Source organism: Electrona antarctica, assembly GCF_951216825.1.
Source record: "Electrona antarctica genome assembly, chromosome: 13".
Taxonomy (NCBI): Eukaryota; Metazoa; Chordata; class Actinopteri; order Myctophiformes; family Myctophidae; genus Electrona; species Electrona antarctica.
Genome location: NC_136794.1, coordinates 189,013 through 215,573, shown reverse-complemented (window position 1 = coordinate 215,573; position 26,561 = coordinate 189,013). Strand labels below are relative to the sequence as shown.

The 26,561-nt window shown below is 44.7% G+C and overlaps 1 protein-coding gene across 1 annotated transcript; it reads right to left on the bottom strand.

Annotated features, from left to right (window-relative positions):
• Nucleotides 1–21,601: 21,601 nt before the first annotated feature.
• LOC306935568 (piggyBac transposable element-derived protein 4-like) lies at nucleotides 21,602–25,849 on the bottom strand (the record flags this gene model as incomplete). Its single annotated transcript, XM_079518667.1, has 5 exons — nucleotides 25,492–25,849; nucleotides 25,316–25,375; nucleotides 24,973–25,178; nucleotides 23,649–24,875; nucleotides 21,602–21,646 (listed from the first exon to the last, which is right to left on the bottom strand). The coding sequence occupies exons 2-5, from the start codon at nucleotides 25,323–25,325 to the stop codon at nucleotides 21,602–21,604; spliced, it is 1,488 nt and encodes a 495-aa protein (XP_079374793.1). The 5' UTR covers nucleotides 25,326–25,375; nucleotides 25,492–25,849.
• Nucleotides 25,850–26,561: the final 712 nt, after the last annotated feature.

Below are 26,561 nucleotides of genomic sequence, written 5' to 3'. Positions count from 1 at the left end.
GTGATTGGTCAGCATGAGATGATGATAAGAGCGCCCCTCACTTCACACAGGTGTGATTTGTATTATCTTATTTTAAGTGTAGCAATAGTGAAAACAGAACCTTATAGCACCTTATAGTGTGCTTAATTTACATTACACAGACCAGAAGACAGCACTCTGGCCACGTTCAGGTGTTTAGACAGATATCTGGTGTTGTTTATAGACGGTTGCGTCCCCTCACAAACAAGCACGTGCTTGCTTGAAAGTTGTATTTATCTGCCAGGGGCAGGTGTGCAACGCTTAGTGTTTTATTTACTTAGCAGGGGCAGGTGAGCAACCCTTAGTGTCAACGCCTGCTAATGCTAATATAATGTGGCTGTGGACAGTTAAGAAACCCACCATACTAACTTCATTAGCAAGTACTAGAATAAACAATATATTTAATCATGATGCAATTAAACTACGCTAAAAACAATTGAAATTGATTCCAGGGGACATGCTGAATGTTTAGTAGGCTATAGTGTGCACTGTGCATCTTGAGAGAGAGAGAGAGAGAGACAGACAGACAGACAGACAAACAGACAGATAGACAGACAGACAGACAGACAGACAGACAGACAGACAGACATTTTAATTTTACAGAACCCATCTGAGTTGGTGGGTGGTCGTTCTGCCCGCCACACGCGGCCTGCTCTCCCAACACACCTACCTGCACCAGGGCCAGTTGAAGAGGACAAGGAAGGTGAGAGTGAGGAGGATGAGGATGATGCACAGAGGAGGGTGGACTCATGATGTTTTGTGTCTGTAAAAATTACAACCCCTAAATAAATTACTTTTCTATTCAAAAGTTACGTTTTCTGGTGGCCATCTTGAATTCCGGGTCCAAAACGAGGTCTTATGATTAAAATGGTGTCATATTTGGAATCCTCATGGTTGACTTGTATGAAAAAGTGTCTTCATACATGATTCTAGGTCATCTGGATCAAAAGTAAATTTTTGGATATGGCGCCGTGCGCCATTTTGAATTTGGCCCTCTAGATAAAAATGCCGGGATTTTTGCGAGGGACATGGGGGCTAAATATTTTATAAAGGGTCCACAGAGGTCAAATCAATCATCAAAACCTTGTTGCCAGAGGATGGTCACAGAACCTATAGTTTGTGACTCTGCTATAAAGTTTACAATGTTCCAAGCTTCTTGTACTAGGCAGACAGGCCCCTGGCTCCACCTAGTGGAGGAATTCCAGACTGTAAGCCAGACCCCAGCAGAGACAGTCTGTGAGCTGTGGTCCTTATTGAAGCTTCACAATAACTTTATATTCATTCTATTTAAGTCTGTATGTTTATTCTATTCAAGTGTGTGTGTGTGTGTGTGTGTGTGTGTGTGTGTGTGTGTGTGTGTGTGTGTGTGTGTGTGTGTGTGTGTGTGTGTACTGTATACAATACAATGCTGTATTGAGAGTTTGAGACATATGTGTGCATATTGTCATAAACATTGTCAGGTCACATTATGTTTAGCATACTTGAGACCATGCCCATTAACCTGAAGAGTTCACACTATAAAACAAACATTGTTCATGTTAACCATAACCCCCCAAATATATGTATTTGACCACGGACCATTTTTCAGAAAACTGTTAGGATATAGAGACTGATTTAAGAGATATTCTTTAAGAGATATTTTTACCATGAATGTTTTTAACATTGACACAATGTAAATGTCAATGTTTAAACAATTAAATTGAAATAATGCTAAGAAAGAATAATGCTAAGAAAAAAGAAAAGAAGAAGCGCTCCGTGGGTCGTTTATGTAGAAAACTGCAGACATGTGCTCTTTGGAGAGGGTTTCAATAATACAGCACACAAGTTATTTAAACCTTCTATACGTTTGAATCAATAAAAGTCAATGTGGAAGGAGGTGAGAGGAGGCCAACTTTAAAGATGATCCAAGGCAGCTCTGTGCAGTTGTAGAAAAATCCTTTATTTCATGAGATTAAAAAAAAAAAAAAAAAACAAGGGTTAAAAAACAACCAACGCGTTTCAGCCTGCTTGGGCCTTCATTAGGGTCAACTGAAGATGACTGCTTGGGCCTTCATCAGGGTCAACTGAAGATGACTGCTTGGGCCTTCATCAGGGTCAACTGAAGATGACTGCTTGGGCCTTCATCAGGGTCAACTGAAGATGACTGCATGGCCTTCATCAGGGTCAACTGAAGATGACTGCTTGGGCCTTCATCAGGGTCAACTGAAGATGACTGTTTGGCACGTCATTAAGCAGTGCCAGCAATCAGCATCTCAATAGATCACATGACATGAACAATACAAAAGAACAATAGCACCTGGGTGTGCACACCTATTACAGACCACCATAGCAAGCTGCACACTACATACAATATATCAAGTAGAAATACAATATATATAAATGGAAAAATGTATAAATGTTGGTACTATGTATACTTGTATAGGCCTACTATGTATATTTTTAAATCTCATGAAATAAAGGATTTGTTCTACTTCAACTGCACAGAGCTGCCTTGGATCATCTTTAAAGTGTGCCTCCTTCCACATTGACTTTTATTGATTCAAAGGTATAGAACATTTAAAGAACTTGTGTGCTGTACATACAATGCTAAGTTGAATTCCTATGATAAATGGATGTAAACTACGGCATATACCAACAACGCATAACATGAACAGTCAGTAAATGTTATAATTTAATCAAAACCTTCCCATCCAAACAGACAGGTGACAGACAGGTGTCATTAGTGCTGATCATGAACAGCTGTGGACCAGCAGCAAGCCTTTAAAGCTCTGCTGACTGCTGAGGACCAGCTGAAGGGAGGGATCCTGAGCTAGTAGTTGAGTGAAGCTCTGAGCATTTGACAGCGGGATCGTGTGGTGGTTGGAGAACTTGGAGTGGTGTGGCATCTGAATAGTTCGGCCTGTGGCGGTTCAGTAAAACATTTATTTGTGGTATTGCACTGGTGTGAAAGTTTATTATGCGTAAGAGCAAGGTTTGACACAGGGAGTCACTGACTGGGATTAGTAGGTGTGGGATCCTTCTGGGTGAAGGGGTACCGACCGACGGCCTGTATAGGTCCGGAACGGTGCCCTTTTTCCTTTCTTTTTCTTCTTTCTATCTCTTTTCTTTCTGACTAGGAGTATGGGCAGATCGGGTAAAAGGTCCAGTCACAATGGATCAGAGAGACAGAGTAGGGATGTTGGGAGAGGAAAGAAAGGTAGCGTGGAGGAACAAGGAAGAGAAGGCAGTGGGAAGAGGGCTAGAACATTATCGAGTGGTAATAGTGAGTCAGAGGGAGAGGGGATGCTTGGCGTGAGTGAGGACGAGGTTGAACAGGGAGGTGAGAATAATGAGAGACCTACAAGGTTCAATGTAGTGATACGGTTTGCGGGTGAGGGAGGAGTTGCGAAAATGAATCCAATGCAACTGACAAAATAGCTGGCGGATAAATGCGGTGTCATAAAGTTTGCGAGGGTGCTGAACGATGGCAATCTGCTCATCGGGTGTGCGGATGTAATTCAGATGGCGATAGCAAAGCAATTGACAATGGTCGGGAAACAAAAAGTGGTGAAGGCTGTGCAGGTCGGAGAGCAGAGACCTAAGCGAAGCAGAGGAGTGATCACAGGAATTGCATTAAGTGTAAAGGAGGAGGAGCTTAAGGAGAACCTGGATGCCCGGGGTGTCGAAATAGTGAATGTGAGGAGGATGACAAAGGGACCAGAAAGGAAGGAATGTGAAACGGTGTTGGTGGAGTTTGAAGGAGAGATAATTCCAGACAGAGTGTACATGGGTTATATGTGCTATTATGTGAGGGCATACATACCAAAGCCAATGAGGTGCTATAAGTGCCAGAAGTTCGGCCACATTGCAAAGTTCTGCAGAGAAAAGAGGAGGTGTGCAAAGTGCACAGGGGACCATGAATATAATGAGTGCCCAGCAGGAGCGCAGCTAAAGTGCTGTAGTTGTGGGGAGGCGCACAGTGTAACATTTGGAGGGTGTGCAATAATGAGGAAGGAGGTAGAGGTGCAGAAGGTCCGAGTGTTGGACAAGATAACATATGCTGAAGCGGTGAAGGTGGTGAGGGAGAAGAGTGAGATACAGGGTGCAGCAGATGGAGGAGGGAGAAGGGGGACAAGAGTGAGGGAGCCAGAGCGACCAGATAGGGATAGATTATGGGTGGACAAAAAGCAATTAGTAATGTTCATAGTAGCAGCAGTTAATTCAACTGCGGGCGTCACCTCAAAGACACTAAGTACAAAGCATATTGTAAGGGCAGCAGGAGACCACCTGGGCATGGTAGGGTTAAACTGGAAGGCGGTGGAAGCTGGTATTAATGCCCAGATTAGCCAAGAGTCAGCAAGATGTTCTACTTAGCTAAAATGGTGGTCATTCTTCAGTGGAACGCTAGAAGTATGCTTGCAAACGGACAGGAGTTCAAGCAGTTTATTGAGGAAAGAACAGATAAACCACACATTATTTGTGTGCAGGAGACGTGGCTTAAGCCTCAGCTAGATTTTATAATGTATGGTTATGTGGGTATTAGAAAAGATAGGGAGGGGGTAGGAGGAGGATGTGCCACCTTTATTAAGGAAGGGGTACCGTACAGAGTGCTAGGTAAAGGCCAGGAGGAGGAGTATGTGGCAGTAGAGGTGTGGTTAGCAGGAGGAGCATTGGTGATTATCAACTTTTATAACCCATGTAACCGTTGGAGATGAATAAACTGATGAGAATAGAGGGTCAAGACAGACGTAAGGTAGTATGGTGTGGGGAGTGGAGGGGGATGATGATGTAGTAAATATCACTCTGGTACAATGTGTGATAATATATTGCGGTCGTATGAAAACGCCCACCAGTCAGAGACTGATGCTCGTTTTCTTATATGAATGCAATATATGGATCATTTAATCAGTCTCATTATCGTTTGTTCATTTCGCGGTACATTGTCTCCTTCTTATTCATAATAAATCCACAAGACCTGTTCAGTAATGACAATGAGAGAATCTATTTCAAATCCTTTAGAGTTTATTAACTATTTTCAAGTGAACAGAAATGTAAACGTTCAGAACACAGCCGTGTTCAAAATAGTGAACAACAGGTTCAAATTATATGTCACTCAAAGCACTGCAAATAACTGAATATGATAAACAGATGAGTTCTTGTATTGAAAGGAAAGACAGAGGTAGAAAGAGGGATAGAGGCTAGCTCGTATTGACGTTTGTCAAAGCACATGTAATGATGTTCCCTGTCACAACGTAACGTAATAAATGACAGACCTGTGATTGACGCGTGCAAACGATGAATCAGTCGATCGATTGGTATCCTCTTCTGACGGCTTATGTCTCTTTTATCGACAATTCTTCATCGGCTTTGACTCTTTTATCGACAGTTCTTCGATTACCTCTTTCCAGATAACCAGCAAAAGTTCATTCGTAGGCGAGGTTATCCAACCCGCATCTAATCGATCCAATGTAGTTCTTTCTGGTTACTCCTCTGGTCCAGCTTGGCAACGGTCCAGCAATATACACTTGGAGCCTGCCAAACAGGGTTTGTCAGAATCGCTCTGACTGGGTGGACGGTCTTGCAGCTGACAGCTCGCGGCTCTTGATACAGGATGTTCGTCAACAGCTATATCGATAAAACGCGCGATTAGTCAACTTTGTTGCAGATGGTAATTTCTTCTTCACGTTCTCCTAATGTCACCACTTGTGGGTGTTTTTACACAGAACGCCGACTAACACACAAACACACCGGGTCTCGGGAGCGGGGAGGGAGAGTTAGAAAAACTCTCCACATACACTTACAGCTACATACATCAACTAACTTTTTGCATAGCTGTAGTTGCTCTTGGTTTAAGCGTATTTGCATATTTTGGGGCGTTCCCTTGGGGTGCTCAAGTTTCTCAGAGAGAGAGAGAGAGAGAGAGACAGAGTGAGAGAAACATACCATCACATATTTCCAGAACTCATGTATTGTAATCTGTTATCAAAACAATACTAGATTAAAAATTCTTTCCCACAACTTGTTTCAAAGGGGCATTCATGCATATATTTTAACGTACAGTAGACACTTGTATAAGGCAAAGAAGTATAACATTCCTTAGCGTTCTAATCTTCAAGTGAACGACCTTGCAGCTGTGGGGAGGCATCCCCAACAGTCCACTTCTTTAGACTTTTCCTGACAGTATGAATGGCTTCCCGGGCCTCGTTCTAGACATGCTGTCTCTGCTCAGTCCATCCATCAACCAAAAACCCCTGAGTTTAGGATTCTGTGAGTGGTGGGCTAAGGAGGAGTGTAGCGGGCGCTAGCCTTCAAAGGCTTCCAGTGTAACATTGATACATGGTATCTATGTCCTGTCCGGGGCAACAACATGTTTTTGGTGTAAGGAGTCAGTGGTCAGCAAACTATGAAGTGATGAGCCAATGCAGAGATCCATAGGCCTCTGCTACTACAATGATGTGGACAGCTTTAATGATGAAGTAAGTGCAGCAATGTTTGACACAGCCACAGGATCAGTTCCCAGAAGTAAAGGGAGGATGAAGAGAAAAGCAGTCCCATGGTGGACGGAACAGTGCAGCGAGGTAGTTAAAAGTAGAAACAAAGCATTTAGAGCACTTAAGAGGACACACAATTTTCAGAATTTAATACAGTATAAGAGAGCGCAGGCAATGGTAAGAAGGACAATAAGTGTACGGATATAACTAAACTTTGCTGTTTCATAGCTTTGCTTAATTACTGATTCAGACCCTCCGCAAAGGGGTTATAACAAACAGGTCTGGTAACTGTGATTTAACACACACCAAGGTAACATTTATATTACTCAAACACACATAGCCTCGACGTTGCAATAATGCCCGTAAACAATCACTTGATTTTGGCCATTTTATTACTATTATCTCATAACACACTCACACACGTACAAACATACTTCTACTACACTTGTGTACAGTATAAAGCCTTATTTGCCTTGTCTGGCCCGTGTTAGATCTAATACAATAGCATGATGATCATTACAACAAAGGAATCTGAGACCGTGGCGTTTAGGTAATAACTGCGAACACAAGGGAAACACAAGATACATACTATTAATTCACAGATATAGCGACTGCATAGATGCATCATTTATGACTGAATTTAGAGCATTTAACGAACATATAACACATTAAAAGGACTTACTTAAACGCGTCATCCCGTTTGCTACATTGTTTCTGTAGGAATGAACGAACACATCGTGCCCCCTGGTATAGCTCGCCCCTTCCTCTGTCACCCGACACTTCCTATCGCCATACCATGTCCTGTCCTAGTATGAACTCGCATTCCTGGTATATAGTATTAGTAACACATTGGTAACACATTTACCCCCCAATTAGCTGTATTAATATCTACATCCCTGAGATATACTGCAATTGGTTGATAAGAGGATCTCTGTTCTTATATAACACAGAGTATTTACTGTATAGGCAGTGAACTTCATAATAGCACCAACACTCTATACATAAATGACACAACATGAAGTTACAAATATAAGCTGGGCCGGCACTTAATATTATAATGATCCCACTCACGGAATAAACTCGACACCTCCCACTTTTAGGCTACGGTTTGAAATAAACCCAGTAGGCTAAATAGATTCCCCACAATCATTTGCAAACAAAAACATTCAAACAAAAATAAAAAATAAGTATATCAATCATGCTTCTAATCGATGAACGCCTCCGGATGGCACTCACCAGTTGAACTTATGAAATAATAAACCTAGTTTACTTTCATGCACTGAATTAATTTTGATCTCAATCTGACTGTAGGAGGTAGGCACCACCGCTTTGCTCCTTACTGAGTGACGAGTATGCCTCATCACCCAGCTGCCTCAAGTAAACACCCAACTGACTAGTCTTACTCGCGCAGCATGCATATGGAAGAGTTCGTTAGGGTATTTCTCAAGAGGTCTTTCTAGTCTAATTCACTGATCTTCAACCGGGATTAGGACAACCAGCCGCCGCACATCACGATGGAGGATGACGGATGGCCATGCCACCACGTCTTTCACCACCTGCGACCAACTGATGGGCAGACTTGGACATGTCCGCACCTTTACGTCCCTGACGACACCCTGGTTATCTGGATTCACCTCCACGACACGACCCATCCGGAATCGACCTCGTAGAGCATTCTGGTCCGCGACCCACACCAGGTCGCCGACGGCCACGTTCCGTGCTGGAACGTGCCATTTCTCTCGGATGAAGAGATGAGGGCCCGCCAGCTGGCTCCACCGCTTCCAGAACTTGTCCACCTCGCGCTGGACCGCCCGAAGACGACTGTACGGGTAGCTAGGGAAGTCAAAGCCCAGGATGTCTCCCCTGGGCCCTGCCCGCCCCAACAGCAGAGAGTTGGGAGTGATGATGTCCACGGAATCCTCGTCGACCTGAGTTCTGGCTCCGATGGGTCTTTCGTTGGCCAGGTTAGCAGCCAGGTAGAGTAGAGTCTGGAACTCCAACGCCGACAGATCATCGGTGTCGCCGACGCTGCTCAACGCCCTTTTCAGAACATGGACGGCAGCTTCGGCCGCCCCGTTCCGATGCGGTGAGTCCGCTGGGCTAAACTCCCATGCCCAGTCGGTCCCTGCAACTGCTGCTCTTTGCTGGATCTGCTCCTTGTCAATGTCCCCTAGGAACTTGTATAGATCCTCCAGTGCTGGCCTCGCGCCAACAAAGTTCGTACCCTGATCAGACCACAACTTTTTTGGATGGCCTCTCAGAGCAGTGAATCGCTGGTAGGTCTGCAGAAAGCCTTCTGTAGACAAGTCCTCAACTAGGTCTGCATGGACAGCCCGTGAGGCCATGCAACTGAAGACCACGCCCCAGACTTTTCTCTTAATGCGTCGCTTCACAGTGCCCCTGACAGTGTAAGGACCGAACAAATCCAGCGTTGTGTACTCGAACGGAGCTGCTGGACTTGTGCGCACTGTAGGAAGATTAGCCATCACTTGACTGGATAGCTTAGCCCCCCGTTTGCGACAAAACAGGCAAGAGTCGATCACCTTACGTGCGACCCTTGGCCCCTGAACCACCCAGGCTTTCTTCCTGACTCGCAGGAGTGTCCCAGCCACGCCCTCGTGGTTTGCACGATGGGCCTCCTCACACAGCAGTGTGCTGAGTCGTGCCTCGTAAGGAATGATGGGCACGCCCTGGCTTTCTTGGTCAACGGTCTGAACCCGGCCTCGGCATAGCAAGAGACCTGTCTTGTCGTTCTTACTAACTACAAGACGGTTTAGTGTCGTTGTCGGGAAAGAAATTCCCTCTTGGGCGGCAAGGCACAGCTCCTTAAATGCTGTGTCCCGCTCTCCGACAGAGAGCACCGCCCCCCACTGTACACGACTGCCGGACTTGAATAAGCCTCCGTGGCCGTGCAACACTCTGCGGACGTAGCCAACTGCCCCGCAGAGTTTTGACAGTGTGCTGCATCTAGCCAAGTCCATTTGGTTCACAAGGCCTGACCCCCACAGCTGTTCAGTTTCGTCATTAGATGCTGCCACAGAACCCCCATCACTGACTGGTGAAGGACCCCTGCTGACCGCTGGAGACCCCCCATTGCCTGGTGAAGATCTGCCACTGACTGGTGAGGACCCGCCACTGTCTGGCAGTGGCGCGGACCCCTGGTTCTTAGTTTGGGATCTAGTAACAGCAGCAGAGAATGCTTTCATTTTGAACACTTTTCTCTGCAATGTACTCACGATTTCCCGCGAGGAAGCAGCCACCTCAGCAGCTGACTTCATAGGCCATTGGTCGACTGGTCTGGCTAGGAACTCTGGTCCCTTTTGCCACAGGGAATCACTGTCTAATTGCTCAGGAGAACCCCCCCTCGTGACTAGATCAGCTACATTTTCCACCCCGGGAACCCACCACCAGTCAGTCACAGGCCCCGCCTTCTGGATTTCCCCAACCCTATTGGCGAAGAATGTTTGGAACCCATAACTGTCCCTTTGAATGGCACCCAGCACTGTCTGGCTGTCGACAAAGTGATACCACTTCTCGATTGTCAGCCTGCTATGCTTCAGCACGTACCCTTTCAGTCGTGCGGCAAAGACAGCCCCGCAGATTTCAGCTTTCACTGCATCACCCTTTTGGTCTAGAGGAGCCAACTTGGCTTTTGACTCCACCAGACGAGTCTCCACCCCGCTAGTAGTTTCCCACCGCAGGTAGAGCACCGCTCCGTAGGACTCTGAGCTCCCGTCGGAGAAGGTGATGCCCCAGGGTTTCCCCACCCATCCGGGCGGAGTGATACACCTGGGGAACGTGATCGCACTCAGCTTTGCGTATTCCTCAAAAAGTTCAACCGCTCTCACGCGGAGATCGCTAGACAACGGTTGATCCCAAGTGTCTTTGGTCAATGACCCCGCCTCTTGGAACGCCCTCCTGACTAGAATAACGCCTTTCTGTTTCAGAGGCGTCACAAGGCCAATGGGATCATACAGCCCCGCTACTTGACTCAGCAACATACGCCGAGTCAGAGGATCTGGCGTCTTCTCCGCCACCTCCCCCAGAGCAAGGTTTTCCTCGCTCCGCACTTTCTTTTTTCTGGCGGAAAAGTTTATGGCAACCATGATGAAGAGGCTGTCCTCCTTCACATGGTAACCAACCCCCAGAGCCTTATTGTCCTCCTCTCTCATCTGATTCGGAAACAACATAGTCTCTGGTTTCATTTCTCCATCTCCTTCCCTCCCACTTTGGCCTGACCGTACCCAGGGCTTTAGGTGAAACCCCCCGGTAGCCAGAATGGTTTTAACCCCCGCCAGTACCTCCTCCAGCCTCTGGGGGCAGTTGTGAGATAGAAAAATGTCATCTACGTAAGCGTTCTCCACGATTACGTCCCTCTCGTCAACCATGTGGGTGAACTGAGGTAGATACGCTGTCTCGCGCATCGCTATTTGAGCTATGCTACCCGCTGGACGGTCTCCCATATTGACCCGTACAACTGCATAGTCTTCAATCTTGCTGTCAACTGAGTCTCTCCATAGGAACCGGTGCAAATGTACCTCCCGCTCTTCTAGCCAAACGGAGTGGTACATTTTGCTTACGTCGCCAATGGCGGCGTATTCCCCCTCCCTGAAACGCAGCAACACTGCTCGGATCGGGTTCAAAACATCGGGCCCCTTCAGCAGGATACTGTTCAAACTCACGCCCCGGAATTCTTGACTACTGTCCCAGACTATCCTAACTGGCGTGGAAACTGAGTGTGGGTTTGGTGCCATAAGATGGTTGATCCACCAAACAGCCCCGTTCCACATGTCCATGGCAGCTTTAGACAGCTTGACAGCAGCACCTCTTTTGAGCATTTCATGCACCTGGCTAGCATAGGCCTGGTACCACACGGGATCTCGCCTGAGACGTTTCTCAGACTTTAAGAACGTGGCCTCAACCGCCGCCCTATTATTTGGCAAAGTAGACGGGTCCTCTTTCCAAGGATAGCTCGCGTCCCAATGCGACTCATCGCTGTGAGAGTCGCTTGTCTTAAAAGTCAGGCCCCTCTTGACAATCTCCATTTCTCTCTCGTCAGCGAGAGACATCTCTTTGCCACCAGGGGCGCATTTTCCACAACGACAACCCCCACACAGGGGATCGCATGCCGCGCCAATACTGTCCCAACGCCACCAAGACAGTGCCGCGCTGGTGTCGGTATGGCATGTAGCAGCCTTAATTTCAACGGCTCCACCTCTCATTGAAAGAGCAAAATGGGTTGACGCCCACTGTCCTGTGATCATTTCACTGGCGTCGAATAGAGACGGATGACATCCGCTAACCGTCTTACCCAAAATCCCCGACCACAGTACCAAATCTCCACATCTAGCCAACCGCTGTGGGGCTAAACGACCCTCACGCGCACTGATAAGTATTTCCACTTCCAGTGGACGTCTCAACTCCTCCGGATCGGTGCCCGGGAAAAGATCTGCAATGCGCCTAGGATTAACTGGACAATTGATCTTTGCAATCTCATTCAGACCATAACAAGTCATGTCATGGTCCAGTGGAGAAGAGCCCTTTTCCCCCATTGTCTTCAACTTAATGGAGTATTTTTTCGTCTTGAATGTCTTTCTCATCCCCCCAACGCCCTGCACGCTCAGAGTGACAGGTCTTCCTTTCAGCCCGAGCCTGTCTGCAGCTTTGTGGGTGATATAATTCGTATCAGAGGCGAGGTCAATCAAAGCCCCCACCCAATCACCGCTTTTCGTGGTTACTTCCAGCGTCATCATCAGAGCAGGCATCTCTCCGCCCTCAGTGCAGCCTGTCGCGGCTGTATTGTTCGTGTAAGCTTTGCGCACTATAGCTAGTTGCTTTGGCGTCAACTCGGCCTCAGCAAGCTTAAGTTCAATTTCATGTGTAGGCCCACGTGAGTCCCTCCCCACGCTACTAGCCCCCCCTCTCGCGCTGTCACTATTATTATTATTACTAGTGCTACTATCCCCATTACGTGGACGCGCCTTGGGGCACAACTTGAAATTATGAGGAGGCGACGAGCCGTCCCTTTTGCACTCACTTAACCTACACAGGAAATTGTCATTGCGCACTCTGCATTGGCCGTCATGTAGATATAAACACTTAAAGCATGCTTTATGTTTTTTCGCATACGCACGCCGGCCTTCCACGTTGGCTTTCATGAACATTTTACAACGGAACAATGCCCCTGAGTGATCGCTCTCCCCGCAGATTACGCACGAACCCCGCGCCTCCTCGCCGCTAAACGTAGCCCTTGTCGAAGCACGCTTCTCGCGCGCCCCGTTCCCCGGCTTATCATTCTGTCGGTCATTATTACGGCTACGTGGGCTCGGATCACTTCGTTTGGTCCCTATGCCTTTTGCATTTAATTGTTCTTGTTCAACGAGCACCTTTGTATGCTCGCGTAAGAAGGCAATGAAATGCGGGAACCGGTTTTGGCTATCAATATTATTATTTGGATTACAACGCATCACAAGCCACCGTTCTTGCATTTCTGGCGGCAATTTAGCCTCTAAATTGTGAATGACGAGCTGATTCTGAATGACGTCGCCAGCATTCAGATCCGCTAGATCCAGCACCGATTGCTCTATTAATCTAACAAGATGTAATGTCTCCCTTGGCTGGCCACTGCTTACAGCGGGCACACTTTCCAACTTCATTATAATCTCCTTGACAATCTGTCCTACGTTTCCGTAGTGGAGTTCTAATTTCTGGTAGACCTCATCTGAAGTCTGGCAATAATCAAGCCTTAATTCATCATTTATCCTTTTATCAATGGAATCAATCAGTAGCTGGTAACGCATGTCATCACCCCACCCAGGATTGTCAAAGAGTGCATAAATCCTATGCCACTGTTTCTTCCATCTGAAGTATTGCATGCGTTCCCCACTGAATTGGGGTAATTTCATTGGCTGAGCAGCCAGCTTGCTACCGGCTGACTTCTTTCCTCCATTGTCAACGGCGAGAGGTACACTTTCTTGTTTAATTTCCTCTTTCATTTCTATTACTATTTCGCCTTTGTGCTTTAAATCCTGGAGATTGGCACTCTTAAGTGCTTTCAAAGCATATATCTCAGCTAATACCTTGGCCAAATTCTCGTCAGAAATGCAACCTTCCCAAGAGTTTAGTAACGTCTGCATGTCTGTTAATGATCGCTCGATTACACTCTCTAGCCCGTAAATAAGACTTAGGTTAATATCCTGTTCTTCGTAACGGGCAGGACGCGCTCTGTCTGCTGCCTCTGCCGCCCACTTGAGGGCGCGCCGCACAGACTCTTCTATGAACCGCTTCCATAAGTTTTCCTGCAATTCTGTCCGAGCCAAAAGATAGGATATCTTTGCGGCATTGAGTCTCGTACTAACGGTAGCTATGTCCATAGCGTTTTCACCAGCATCTTCCATTGCACTTTTATAATCCGTGCTACAGGTTAGAAGCTCATCAAAACCTATATCCATGTCTTTCAGTAAAGCCTTAAGTTCACTTTCGGACTTATGGGCAGCCGTACTTTTGGCTCTGGTCGTTAACCTTGTTAACGCGCCTTGGCTCGCCGAGCGCGCTTTCTTTAACGCATCTAAGGCTGCCATGGTTACACGAGGCTACTCGCTCGCCCCCCCCCCACCAACCTTGTCTCTCTTTTTAGATGGCCGGTTCGGCGTTCCTCTCTGGCGGCCAGTCGTGCTGTGAAACATACACAATGCGTAGCCCCAATTCCTATGCTATTAGCGTTAGCATTGGCTAGGCTAGCCCCAACAACATCCAACTGGAGTTACCCTCCTTTAGCTTAGCATTAGCGCCAGTCAGCCCTCCTTTAGCTTAGCATTAGCGTCAGTCAGCCAGTTAGCCACCGTTAGCCTAATGCTAGTTGGTTGCTAGGCACAATGCAATGTCAATGGGAAGGTGGCTAGCTTGCTTGTTTACAATTTAGCTTGGTCTGGTATACCCCCCAAAGTCAATGCACAGTTCCTTTCTGCAACACACAATCCCAGCGATATTCCCCCCAATGCACAAGCACTCATGTGGGCACTGAAACTCTTTATTTAGGTCGGCAAAACCGGATGCTTCCTAGCACCCAGGGCTCAACCTCCTTAGCAGCAGGATCACGCCACTAGCATCCTTTCCCGAGTTAACTCAGGTCACCTCAATACGGCAACGGATGATTCCCGCAGATATCAGCTACTCCGGCAGCCTACGGGTTTCGGTCGCTGGTCCTTGGACACGGCGATCGATGACGGGTCAGCGGTGCTCCGCAAACGCTGGATGGCCGTCTCTCGTTGTCTTGCTTCACAGCTAGCGTCACGCTAACAGCAGACAACCACCATTGATCACGTAGTAGCTAAGCTAACAGCTAAGCTAACACGGGCCAATGGCTTTCATTTAGCATTGCGGATCACACAATGCTCGTATTACTTTGAATAGCTACGGTGAATTAAGTACCGTTGCTTCAGTAACACGTCGGTGGGTTACACCGCAATGAATTATTACTCACCGGTGATTACACACGGTTACTTATTACTATGGTGAATTACAGAGCATTTAATTATTACTATACGGATATAACTAAACTTTGCTGTTTCATAGCTTTGCTTAATTACTGATTCAGACCCTCCGCAAAGGGGTTATAACAAACAGGTCTGGTAACTGTGATTTAACACACACCAAGGTAACATTTATATTACTCAAACACACATAGCCTCGACGTTGCAATAATGCCCGTAAACAATCACTTGATTTTGGCCATTTTATTACTATTATCTCATAACACACTCACACACGTACAAACATACTTCTACTACACTTGTGTACAGTATAAAGCCTTATTTGCCTTGTCTGGCCCGTGTTAGATCTAATACAATAGCATGATGATCATTACAACAAAGGAATCTGAGACCGTGGCGTTTAGGTAATAACTGCGAACACAAGGGAAACACAAGATACATACTATTAATTCACAGATATAGCGACTGCATAGATGCATCATTTATGACTGAATTTAGAGCATTTAACGAACATATAACACATTAAAAGGACTTACTTAAACGCGTCATCCCGTTTGCTACATTGTTTCTGTAGGAATGAACGAACACATCGTGCCCCCTGGTATAGCTCGCCCCTTCCTCTGTCACCCGACACTTCCTATCGCCATACCATGTCCTGTCCTAGTATGAACTCGCATTCCTGGTATATAGTATTAGTAACACATTGGTAACACATTTACCCCCCAATTAGCTGTATTAATATCTACATCCCTGAGATATACTGCAATTGGTTGATAAGAGGATCTCTGTTCTTATATAACACAGAGTATTTACTGTATAGGCAGTGAACTTCATAATAGCACCAACACTCTATACATAAATGACACAACATGAAGTTACAAATATAAGCTGGGCCGGCACTTAATATTATAATGATCCCACTCACGGAATAAACTCGACAATAAGGCAGGCAAAAAGGACAAGTTGGCGGGCATTTTGTGAAACCATTGGCAGAACAACACAGGTGGGAGAGGTATGGGGGATGGTTAAGAAGATGGGTGGGAATAGGAGAGAATTGGGTTACCCTGTTCTAAAAGAAAATGAGGTGATGGCAGTAGCTGACAAAGACAAGGCAGAAATGATGGTGAAGGCGTTTGTGAAAGTTCACAGCTCGGACAACTTGTCAGAGGAGGGAAAGAGAGGAAGGGAACAGACCCTGAGAGAATATAGCGGGGTACTAGGAAGGAAGGAGAGCACAGGAGATATATTAGATGCCCCATTTTCGTTGCAGGAGATGAAGAGAGCTATTGGAAAGTCTGGAAACACTTCACCAGGGAAAGATCAAATATGTTACAGTATGATGAAACAACTTGGGGATATTGGGTCAAATAAACTCCTGAAACTGTATAACACAGTATGGCAGGAGGGGAAGTTGCCAGCAAGGTGGAAAGAGGCAGTGATCATACCGATAGGAAAACCAGGTAAAGACCCAACAAAGCCTACGAGTTACCGCCCTATAGCACTTACGTCGCATATGTGCAAAATCATGGAACGAATGATAACGGAGAGACTAACATATTACCTTGAGAGCAAGGGCCTAATTGCAAAATACCAAAGTGGTTTCAGAAAAGGGCGAGGTACTATGGATCCTGTTGTGTGCCTGGAGGCAGATGTGAGGAAGGCGTTGGGAAATAGGGAATCTGTTGTGGCTGTGTTTTTTGACGTCGAGAAGGCATACGATATGATGTGGAAAGAAGGCCTTTTAAAAAGGTTACATAAGGCTGGGGTGGGAGGGAGAGTGTTTAACTGGGTTAAAGATTTTCTGTTTGGGAGGGCCATTCAGGTTAGGGTAGGATCAGAAATGTCTAGTCGGTATGTAGTAGAGAACGGAACTCCACAAGGGAGTGTAATAGATCGAAGATACCTGTGCTGGCCAGACACCGGCGTGGAGAGACCAGTTACCAAAGGAGGACCCAGCTAGATGCTGGCTGCAGAACAGAGTCCAGGGAGGGATCGAGCCACATGTGAAATACATAGATAAACAAACCCTGCCAAACAGGGTGTTGTCATTCCAACAGAGATGGTTTACAGATTTCCAATGGTTAACTTAATCTGTACAGGGTGTCTTGTGTTTCTATTTATAGTGTTCTTGTGAAATGACAGACTGACAAGCGCTGGACTGCTCTTTAGGTATTACTTGTGCAGAGAGCGTACTACAGAACATGGCAGGGCTTATAAAGGGTCCGAGGGACAGAGGAGGAAACCGGACCATACGATTAAAGGAAATCTCACTCCATTCACCGCGCTGCGAGAGGAGCGCAGCCCCGCCATAGCGACGGTGACGCGGAGCACGCATAAACTCTTAAGGTCAGAAAGAAACCCTTATTATTATTATACTGAGCACTGTGTGGAGCGCAGTGGCTCATTGATTTGCCACCCGGCTCACAGACATACGCTCTGAGCTGACAACCCCCGCTAATGGGAGAGAAGAACTGTTAAAGCTATACGGATGACGTCACCCTGAAGCACGGGAACCCCGTCACGTCCTATCATTATAAGCCGAGCCCTCCAGTGAGGAGCACGCTCACGGAAAGACTGTGTTTGTGAAGCTTAATGAGAATCTAATCGCCTGCTCTCATCCCCCCACAGGCCAAGGGAGCGCCTGAAGAGCAGAACAGACATTGTGCTTATTGTGTTTATCTGAGAAACCTACGTTGGGCTTCTCTTCCGACCCGCTCCTGTACGATTTACATTTTGGTTGAATAAAAAACGTTGAAAACTGCTGCATCTCCCTGTCCAGCGTTAGTTATTGGCACCAGACATTCCACACTATACCATGGGTTACCTTGGCCTCATACCTATACTTAAAGCCAACATGGGCAACCTGCATTCAGTGCTGATGATGGTCTGAGGACCGAAAGTCTGCTCTATGTCAGGTTATTTTCACCACATTTTACACTTTAAAGGCTGTTTCTTGCATCCAAAGAGCCTTATTCAGCCTTCAATGTACGATCCCCTTTTGCTTATGGATATGTGATGTAACTAATGCATTTGTTATGTGGGGAATGTTTCTGGTACATTGTGCAGTTGGTAGTACAGAAATGCCACACTGTATCATGTTGAAGCTTTCAACATTATGTTGCAGTGGTGGGTCTGACCTTGGTTGGCCTTGACATTAAAACATCCAAAAGTCATCTTAAAGAATACTATTATGCGGCACAATTGAGATACATTGTATACACTCTCCAAATTATATAGGTCATTGAGATGCATCTGTGCCAGGCGCCACCCGGTGCCAACCCTATTATAAACGAAACATTGGATGTGTGGCACGAGGTGGTTAAAAAGTATAAATTGACAGGCGACAGTAAACTCTTGGTCTGGCCCGCTCAGACTCCAAAATTCAAACCTGGGGTAATGGATAAAACCTATGAAAGATGGGGACGGCTGTATGCACACTTATTGATGGTCAACACTTCAAATCATTTGAACAACTTAAGAGGGAATTTGATTTGGAAAACGGATTATTTCAGATATTTACAATTAAGACATTTCTATGATACTGAAATCAAAAAAGGAATTTCAGTGGAAGGTAATTGGTGTATTGACGGGTGCATACAAACGAACACCTTCACGGGTTGTCATTCCATATGTAAAACACAACATTCTTCAACAAGCTCTAAGAGTTGGAGGGAATTTGGGTGGAAGAATTTGATACGTTTCTTTATTACACCAAAAATAAAAAGCAAACAAATGGGAGAGCAGCAATATTGCTGGAGACAGTGTGGGTGTTCTAGTGCCAATCACTCCCATATATTTTGGCTGTGTGAGAAGGTGCAGGCATTTTGGGACTGTGTTCACCAGAACCTGGAGAAAATTATGGGATATAACATCATTCATGACCCCCATAGTTTATACCTTGGACTGACATCAGAGGACATAATAGGACATGAGGACTTATACCTGTTCAGAATATTGCTAATAGCAGCTAAGAAAGCCATCACGAGGAGATGGTTGAAAGCAGACCCTCCTAGAGAGGAGCACTGGATGGAAATTATTGAAGAAATATGTCTCATGGAGAAAATGACTCATAATCTGAGGACCAAGGCGGAGCGATTTTAAAAACGTTGGGAAAAGTGGCATTTAAACAAGAGTGAATAGTGTGTATCCCCCCCCTCTTTTGTTTTGCTTTTTGTCCATGTTTGTTTTGTTCCTTTACTGGTTTGTCTTCGTTTTTGGCTTGCTTTTGTTTTTCTTGAATGTATGTGTGTAAAAAGTCGTTAAAGTTGTATTACTCAGGACCATTGGGGAAAAAAGTTGGGTTTGGCAGTGTATGAGTTCAGTGTAAGTCGGGTTTGACAGTGTATGAGTTCAGTGTATGTTAATGTTCATGTGCATCTGTTCGTAGTTGTCTTTACAGTGTGTTCCCTTTTTATATTTGTTTAGACACACTACTGCACTATGCATCTGCTTGTTAGATAGATAGATAGATAGATAGATAGATAACTTTATTGTCATTCAGCAGATACATAAAATGCATAAGATAACGAAATGTCGTTTCACTGGCTTTTAGTATGCTAGTTAAAAGAGAACTAAAATACTATTAAAATCTAAAATCCACTTTTAAAAACAAATAAATTAAAAAGCACCATTAGTTCATAGAGAGACAGATATTGCACAACAGGAGTCCTTATAGCAGCATATGGAGGGAAGAAGGTTAGGGGATATTGCACTTGTTCAAAAGTCTAATGGCTTGGGGGAAAAAGCTCTTGGAAAATCTTGCTGTTTTACTTCCAATGCTTCGATACCTTCTGCCAGAAGACAACAGAGTGAACAGTCCCTGGTGTGGGTGGGTGGGGTCATTCCTGATGTTGGCCTTAGGCCTGACTCACACGTGCACAACAGATTGATGTATAGCTGATGCATGAGACTTGTTTACTGATGCAAGCTCGCAATTCATTTCCAATGGGAGTCACATGGTTTGACACAACAGAATGTTAGCTCCTTTCTGTCTCGGAAGCAATAGATCAGCTTTAAATGAGACAGAGTTTTCCTCTGGGGGGCGGACTTGTAAGAAATCACCGAGGTTTGGCTTTTTGTGACAAGTTTTTCAATTTTGGCGTGGTGTATGTATGGGTATTAGGTTTTCAAAAAGCTGTGCAAACACATTGGGTAGGCCTCCCTAGTGGTCTGTTTGCACAGACTCAAATATTAGATATGTATAGGTATGGTTGAAAATCAAAATAATTGATAAAATAAAAGTTTCAATGGATTATGTTACTATTGGGTGTGCTAAACAACATAGTACATTTTTAGGAAAAACGAACAAGCAGAAAGGCATAGTTTTCAAGATGGCGTCCACATTGGCTAAAATTAGCTAAAATGCCTACAACCTGTGATTTAATATGTAAAAAATCATAAAAATGTTGCACTTGAATTTTGGCATGGTGTTAGATAAGATAAGATAATAAGAGTGGAAGCCCTGGTTGTGTGCCCAACAGCCTCGCCTACAGCGGACAAGGTTGCCTGTGCTAATGACACACCTGAACCTGTAGAAACACATTCCCCCATTCATTGTAATCATTTGACTGTTATGTGTGCATTTTGGTGTTACACTGTGACTGTTGAGAGTACACGTTTTGTGTTGTTGTACTAGTAAATTAAAAGGGGAGGAGTGTAATGTGGGGCGAGACGCGGGGAGGCTCGCCGGAACCGGGCCGGCACCCTGGGTGCGTTCCTGTGGGTCTGGAACCTCCGGGGACCACCACATGGAGTTTCACCACTCACTTCACACAGGTGTGATTTTTATGAACAAACATTTTGCAGATAGAAAGAGGATAATTCAAGCTTTCCGTACAGCTGCAATGTTGGTGAGTTTGATGTTTAATACAATTAGATAGACCATTTCTGTTATAAATGTATAGGCTGTCAATGGGAAGTTGCAACTAGTTAGCACCTTGCTGGCAAGATGGCAGCAGTCTGCATAAGGTCAAATGCTGCCACTGTACAGGTTAGAAGAAGTGCTGGACCAGTGACCACTGCTGAGGAAGACGTGAGTGTCTGGCTGGTCCTCAGCAGAGCTTTAAAAGGCTTGCTGCTGGTCCCACAGCTGTTCATGATCAGCACTAATGACACCTGTCTGTCACCTGTCTGTTTGGATGGGAAGGTTTTGATTAAATTCTAACATTTACTGACTGTTCATGTTATGCGTTGTTGGTATATGCCGTAGTTTACATCCATTTATCATAGGAATTCAACTTAGCATTATATGTACAGCACACAAGTTCTTTAAATGTTCTATACCTTTGAATCAATAAAAGTCAATGTGGAAGGAGGCAAACTTTAAAGATGATCCAAGGCAGCTCTGTGCAGTTGAAGTAGAACAAATCCTTTATTTCATGAGATTTAAAAATATACATAGTAGGCCTATACAAGTATACATAGTACCAACATTTATACATTTTCTCCATTTATATATATTGTATTTCTACTTGATCTATTGTATGTAGTGTGCAGCTTGCTATGTTGGTCTGTAATAGTTAGGTGTGCACACCCAGGTGCTATTTTTCTTTTGTATTGTTCATGTGATCTATTGAGATGCTGATTGCTGGCACTGTTTAATGACGTGCCAAACAGTCATCTTCAGTTGACCCTGATGAAGGCCCAAGCAGTCATCTTCAGTTGACCCTGATGAAGGCCCAATCAGGCCGAAACGCGTTGGTTGTTTTTTAACCCTTGTTGTTGTTTTTAAATCTCATGAAATAAAGGATTTTTCTACAACTGCACAGAGCTGCCTTGGATCATCTTTAAAGTTGGCCTCCTTCTACATTGACTTTTATTGATTCAAACGTATAGAAGGTTTAAAGAACTTGTGTGCTGTATTATTGAAACCCTCTCCAAAGAGCACCTGTCTGCAGTTTTCTACATAAGCGACCCACGGAGCGCTTCTTCTTTTCTTTTTTCTTAGCATTATTTAAATTTAATTGTTTCAAAATGGACATTCATTCATGGTAAAAATATCTCTTAAAAAATATCTCTTAAATCAGTCTCTATATCCTAACAGTTTTCTGAAAAATGGTCTGTGGTCAAATACATATATTTGGGGGTTATGGTTAACTCTTTGAGATATTCATGGATTTCTATATAGTTTTTAGACTTCTCTATGGCAGAATGGCGTTTTTGAATGATTTATTGAAAATTCTCTGTTGTGAATGTGTGACAACGAAAGACCTTCAGAGAAAGCTTGACTTGTCTGCTTCCAGGAAAAAAATGAACTGAGTTGATAAAATGTTTAGTTCTTGTGTTGGAAGCCATTTAAAAGAGCCTGCATTTACACTGTTTTCTGTTTCTAGGACAACAAAAAAAGTTATGACCAGTTGAAGTTTTATTTTCTAAAGAACTTTTTTTCTGCTGGGCGTACACACCCATGCCATATCTCATTTTAAAGGGTGAGTTGTCTAGTTAGAAAAAGAAAAAGAAAAAAGTTTCTCACATGTACCACTGTAGATATTTTGCCATCTATAAATAGCATGGTCAGTCAGGACCAATCTGACCTATCCAGCTAAAAGTTCCCATAGCTCTGCATTGGAACGTGATAGAAACTCAAATTCTTTTTGGGGTAAATGTAGACATTCTAACGCACATTTTGATATATACCATGTCTACATAGTCTTACCAGTACCTTGTATATTCATGCATGAATCTCAAAAACCTGTTACGAAGAAACACAGTTTTGATAAAAAACACATCCAAGGACATTGTTTTGATATGACTTGGTGCCCATGATATGTATCAAAATATAGACTTGAATGTATACTGCATTATAAAAAAAAAATTGGGTTCTTACCATCTACAATTACAGAGTAAATCACAGTTGAAACTCGCTTAGTCAAACCATAAACCTCAGAATAGTGTAAAAATAGCCCGACAGGTATCTCAAATTGGAAAAGTGCACTTTTATTTTTTCAGAACATAACCAGAACATAACTAGAACATAACCAGAACATAAACATTATAATTTAAAATAATTACAGAAAATAAATAAATACTAATGCAATACATAGTGTACATACTGTACACTATTTTGACGTTGACATTGTATGTGTAGGCTATACAGGGTACAGTTCTATTTGACGTTGACAGTGTGTGTGTAGGACACCGACCCCCCCTCCCCCCCTGAACCACCGGAGATGAAGCAGCTTAGCCGCACTGTTACACTATTTTGACGTTGACATTGTATGTGTAGGCTATACAGGGTACAGTTCTATTTGACGTTGACAGTGTGTGTGTAGGACCCCCTCCCCCCCTCCCCCCCTGAACCACCGGAGATGAAGCAGCTTAGCCGCACTGTTACACTATTTTGACGTTGACATTGTATGTGTAGGCTATACAGGGTACAGTTCTATTTGACGTTGACAGTGTGTGTGTAGGGTATACAGGGTAGTTACAGTTCTATTGACGTTGAGGGTGTAGACTTTCAAAATAAGACAGAAAAAAAGAAAAAAAAAGAGAACAGTTATTCAAAGTAGTGCTTGATATTCTTGTCCTTGTGGTAAACGAAGAAGCATGGGAACAAACACAAGGGCACCTCACAATCAGGGCAGTAATACAGGGTCATATGCCGGAGTGGTCTACCATTGGGACCGTTACTGAGCAGGTGGAGCCTGCAGGTTCTCTTGTCAATTCTCACTGGCACATGGCCACGCAAATGCACCTCAAGTCTCCTATTCTCATCACCTGCTCTTGCCCTATATGGACGATCACCCCCCACTGCCCCCTCCGCCGCCGCCTCCTCCTCCTCCTCCTCCTCCTCCTCCGGCCTCCCTGGTCTCAGTGATGTCCACCTCTCCACCACCAACATGATATAGTCCAGGAGAGTTTTTGTCCTGCCCTGCTTGAGTTTGTGCAACACGAACGCATTGTACATCACCATCTGAAACATGTAAAAGACAAACTTCACAGGCCACTTGTAGGACTTACGGGCAAACGGATAGTAGGAGATATGTTGGTCTAGTTTGTCCACACCATTCATGTACTTGTTGTACTCGTTGACACAATGTGGCTTAATTTTTTTATCCCTGACTGGCTCGCCTGGCGTCACTCTGGCTTTCTTACGCCTCTCAGTGACTGTGACCATCGTGTGTGGGTGGATGGTGCTGCACATTTTGACAACCTTCTTGTCCCGCCAAGCCAACAGCATCACCCCGTCATTGTTGTGGCGCATCAGAGTCTCGCCCAGCTTCATGTCGCCTGGTTTGCTAAGCCGCTTCATCTCCGGTGGTTCCCCCCTGTTCTTCCTCATCGTCCCACATACATGGGTTCCCAAAGACAGTAGCATAATACACCTGTTCACTGAGTTGTACAGATTGTCCATGTACAAATGGTAGCCTTTGTTGGACAACGGTCCGAGAAGCTCCATCACGGTCGTGTCCAGCCCACAGCCTACTCCGGTATATGGCTTCATGTTCCAGAGGTAGCCCGTCGCTGAATCGGCTAGGCAGTAGGATTTAATTCCCCATTTTACCGGTTTCAACGGATTATAGCACTTCCAAGCCAGTCTTCCCTTCCATAGCATAACACCTTCATCTATCGATATGTTCTTCTCTGGGGTGTACATGGACTGAAACCGGGCCAGAAGATAGTTCACAAGATATCTGACTTTGTACATGCGGTCCGCTGTGTCTGGAGTCTCCTGGTCACTGAAGTGAAGGAACCGCTTGAGCAGCAGAAACCGGGTCAGGCTCATGGTGCGCCTGAACTGCTGTGTCTCATTAGCCTTACGCCGGGACCAGTATGACACAAGGGTTGGCTTCCTCACAAGGCCCGTCAGGAAAAAGAGCCCGAAGAAGTTCTTCAACTCTATCACAGAGACATCCGTCCATTTCTTCACTGTGGAGTGTGGGAGTGGGTCCTGGATCTAGATAGATAGATATATAAGTTAGATTTATTTGCAGAAATTACAACAAAGTCATCAATTTGGGAAAACATCAATGTGGAATATACACAATACACACCATTGCGATGGACTGCGCTGCATATCTGTTGGTCTCATCGCAAATATACTGGAGCAGCTCATCGGTCAGCAACAGCTCAAAGAACTCCACTGGATCACTCTCTGCACTGAGGTCACAGTGAACACCCGGCTCTCCAGTAAACGGGATGTCCTGTGGCTCCCACCCACCAGCAGACCACCCTGGCGAAGCCGTTGAGTTGGCATCACCTAAATTACAGGAATACACAATTATTAGCATAAAAAACATTGTTTTTATTCATGTAGAATACATCTGGTGGAGCTGTAACATGTGATGAGACTATAAAATGATATACATGATTTTGTTCTGTGCATTGTATTTATACCTGCTTCCATGGGCACAGGGGCAGCATCTGCAGCTGTCGAGATGATGGGCTGTTCATCATCTGTAAAACAACAACCATTTCAATCAATTAGAGGCATGGTGTAGCGTTCTCCATAGTGCCAAATGCAGACAGACTTTAGCCACATCCACAAGTTATTTAGCTCTCTAGTTACTCACCTCCATCCACATCACTGTTCACCTCATCTTCATCATCGTGCCACTCCTCATCACCCGGTTCTAAATATGTACAAATAAATAATCATTTAGCTGGAGTGCACGCTACAATTACATTCCTTCATACAAAAATGTAGCCAATCACATACGAATTGTGGCCAACACATCCATCTATTCAGTGTTGATCCATTTCAGCCAACACATTGTAGCCAACACACATCAAAGCAAAGCAAAGTGTCCATCGTTGTATCCCCCCCCCCACTGCTACAGCGGTGGAGTCCTAAGCGAACCAATGGGGCTTTCAAATAGATCTGTATTGAGCTTGCATGATGATCAAATGAACGTATTGTACCGTGGTTTATATGCTATATATTATGAGAAATGTTCCATTACTTTTTTCCCCATCTATTCAGTATTGTTTTATCGTTTATTATGATCCCTGTTTTTTTGTATTACTTTTCCGCGCCGCTGGGGGAAGGGTGGTGTAATGCAGGCCGCAAAGCTAAGCTAATTCATTATACTACTAAATCTATATAATATTGCGCTTGCATGATAATCAAAATAGTGTATTGTACCGTGGCTTATAGGCAAAATCATATAAGATGATCGCTAGAAATAAATGATTTGGATGATGTAGCATGCACGATAAAACTATCATATAAAAAATGTATTTTGACGATGACGAAGGTTTGACGAAGGTGCCGCCATCATGCGGCCATGCCGCATGATGGCGGCCTCCTCCTGAAAACCTTCGTCATCGTCAAAATACATTTTTTATATGATAGTTTTATCGTGCATGCTACATCATCCAAATCATTTATTTCTAGCGATCATCTTATATGATTTTGCCTATAAGCCACGGTACAATACACTATTTTGATTATCATGCAAGCGCAATATTATATAGATTTAGTAGTATAATGAATTAGCTTAGCTTTGCGGCCTGCATTACACCACCCTTCCCCCAGCGGCGCGGAAAAGTAATACAAAAAAACAGGGATCATAATAAACGATAAAACAATACTGAATAGATGGGGAAAAAAGTAATGGAACATTTCTCATAATATATAGCA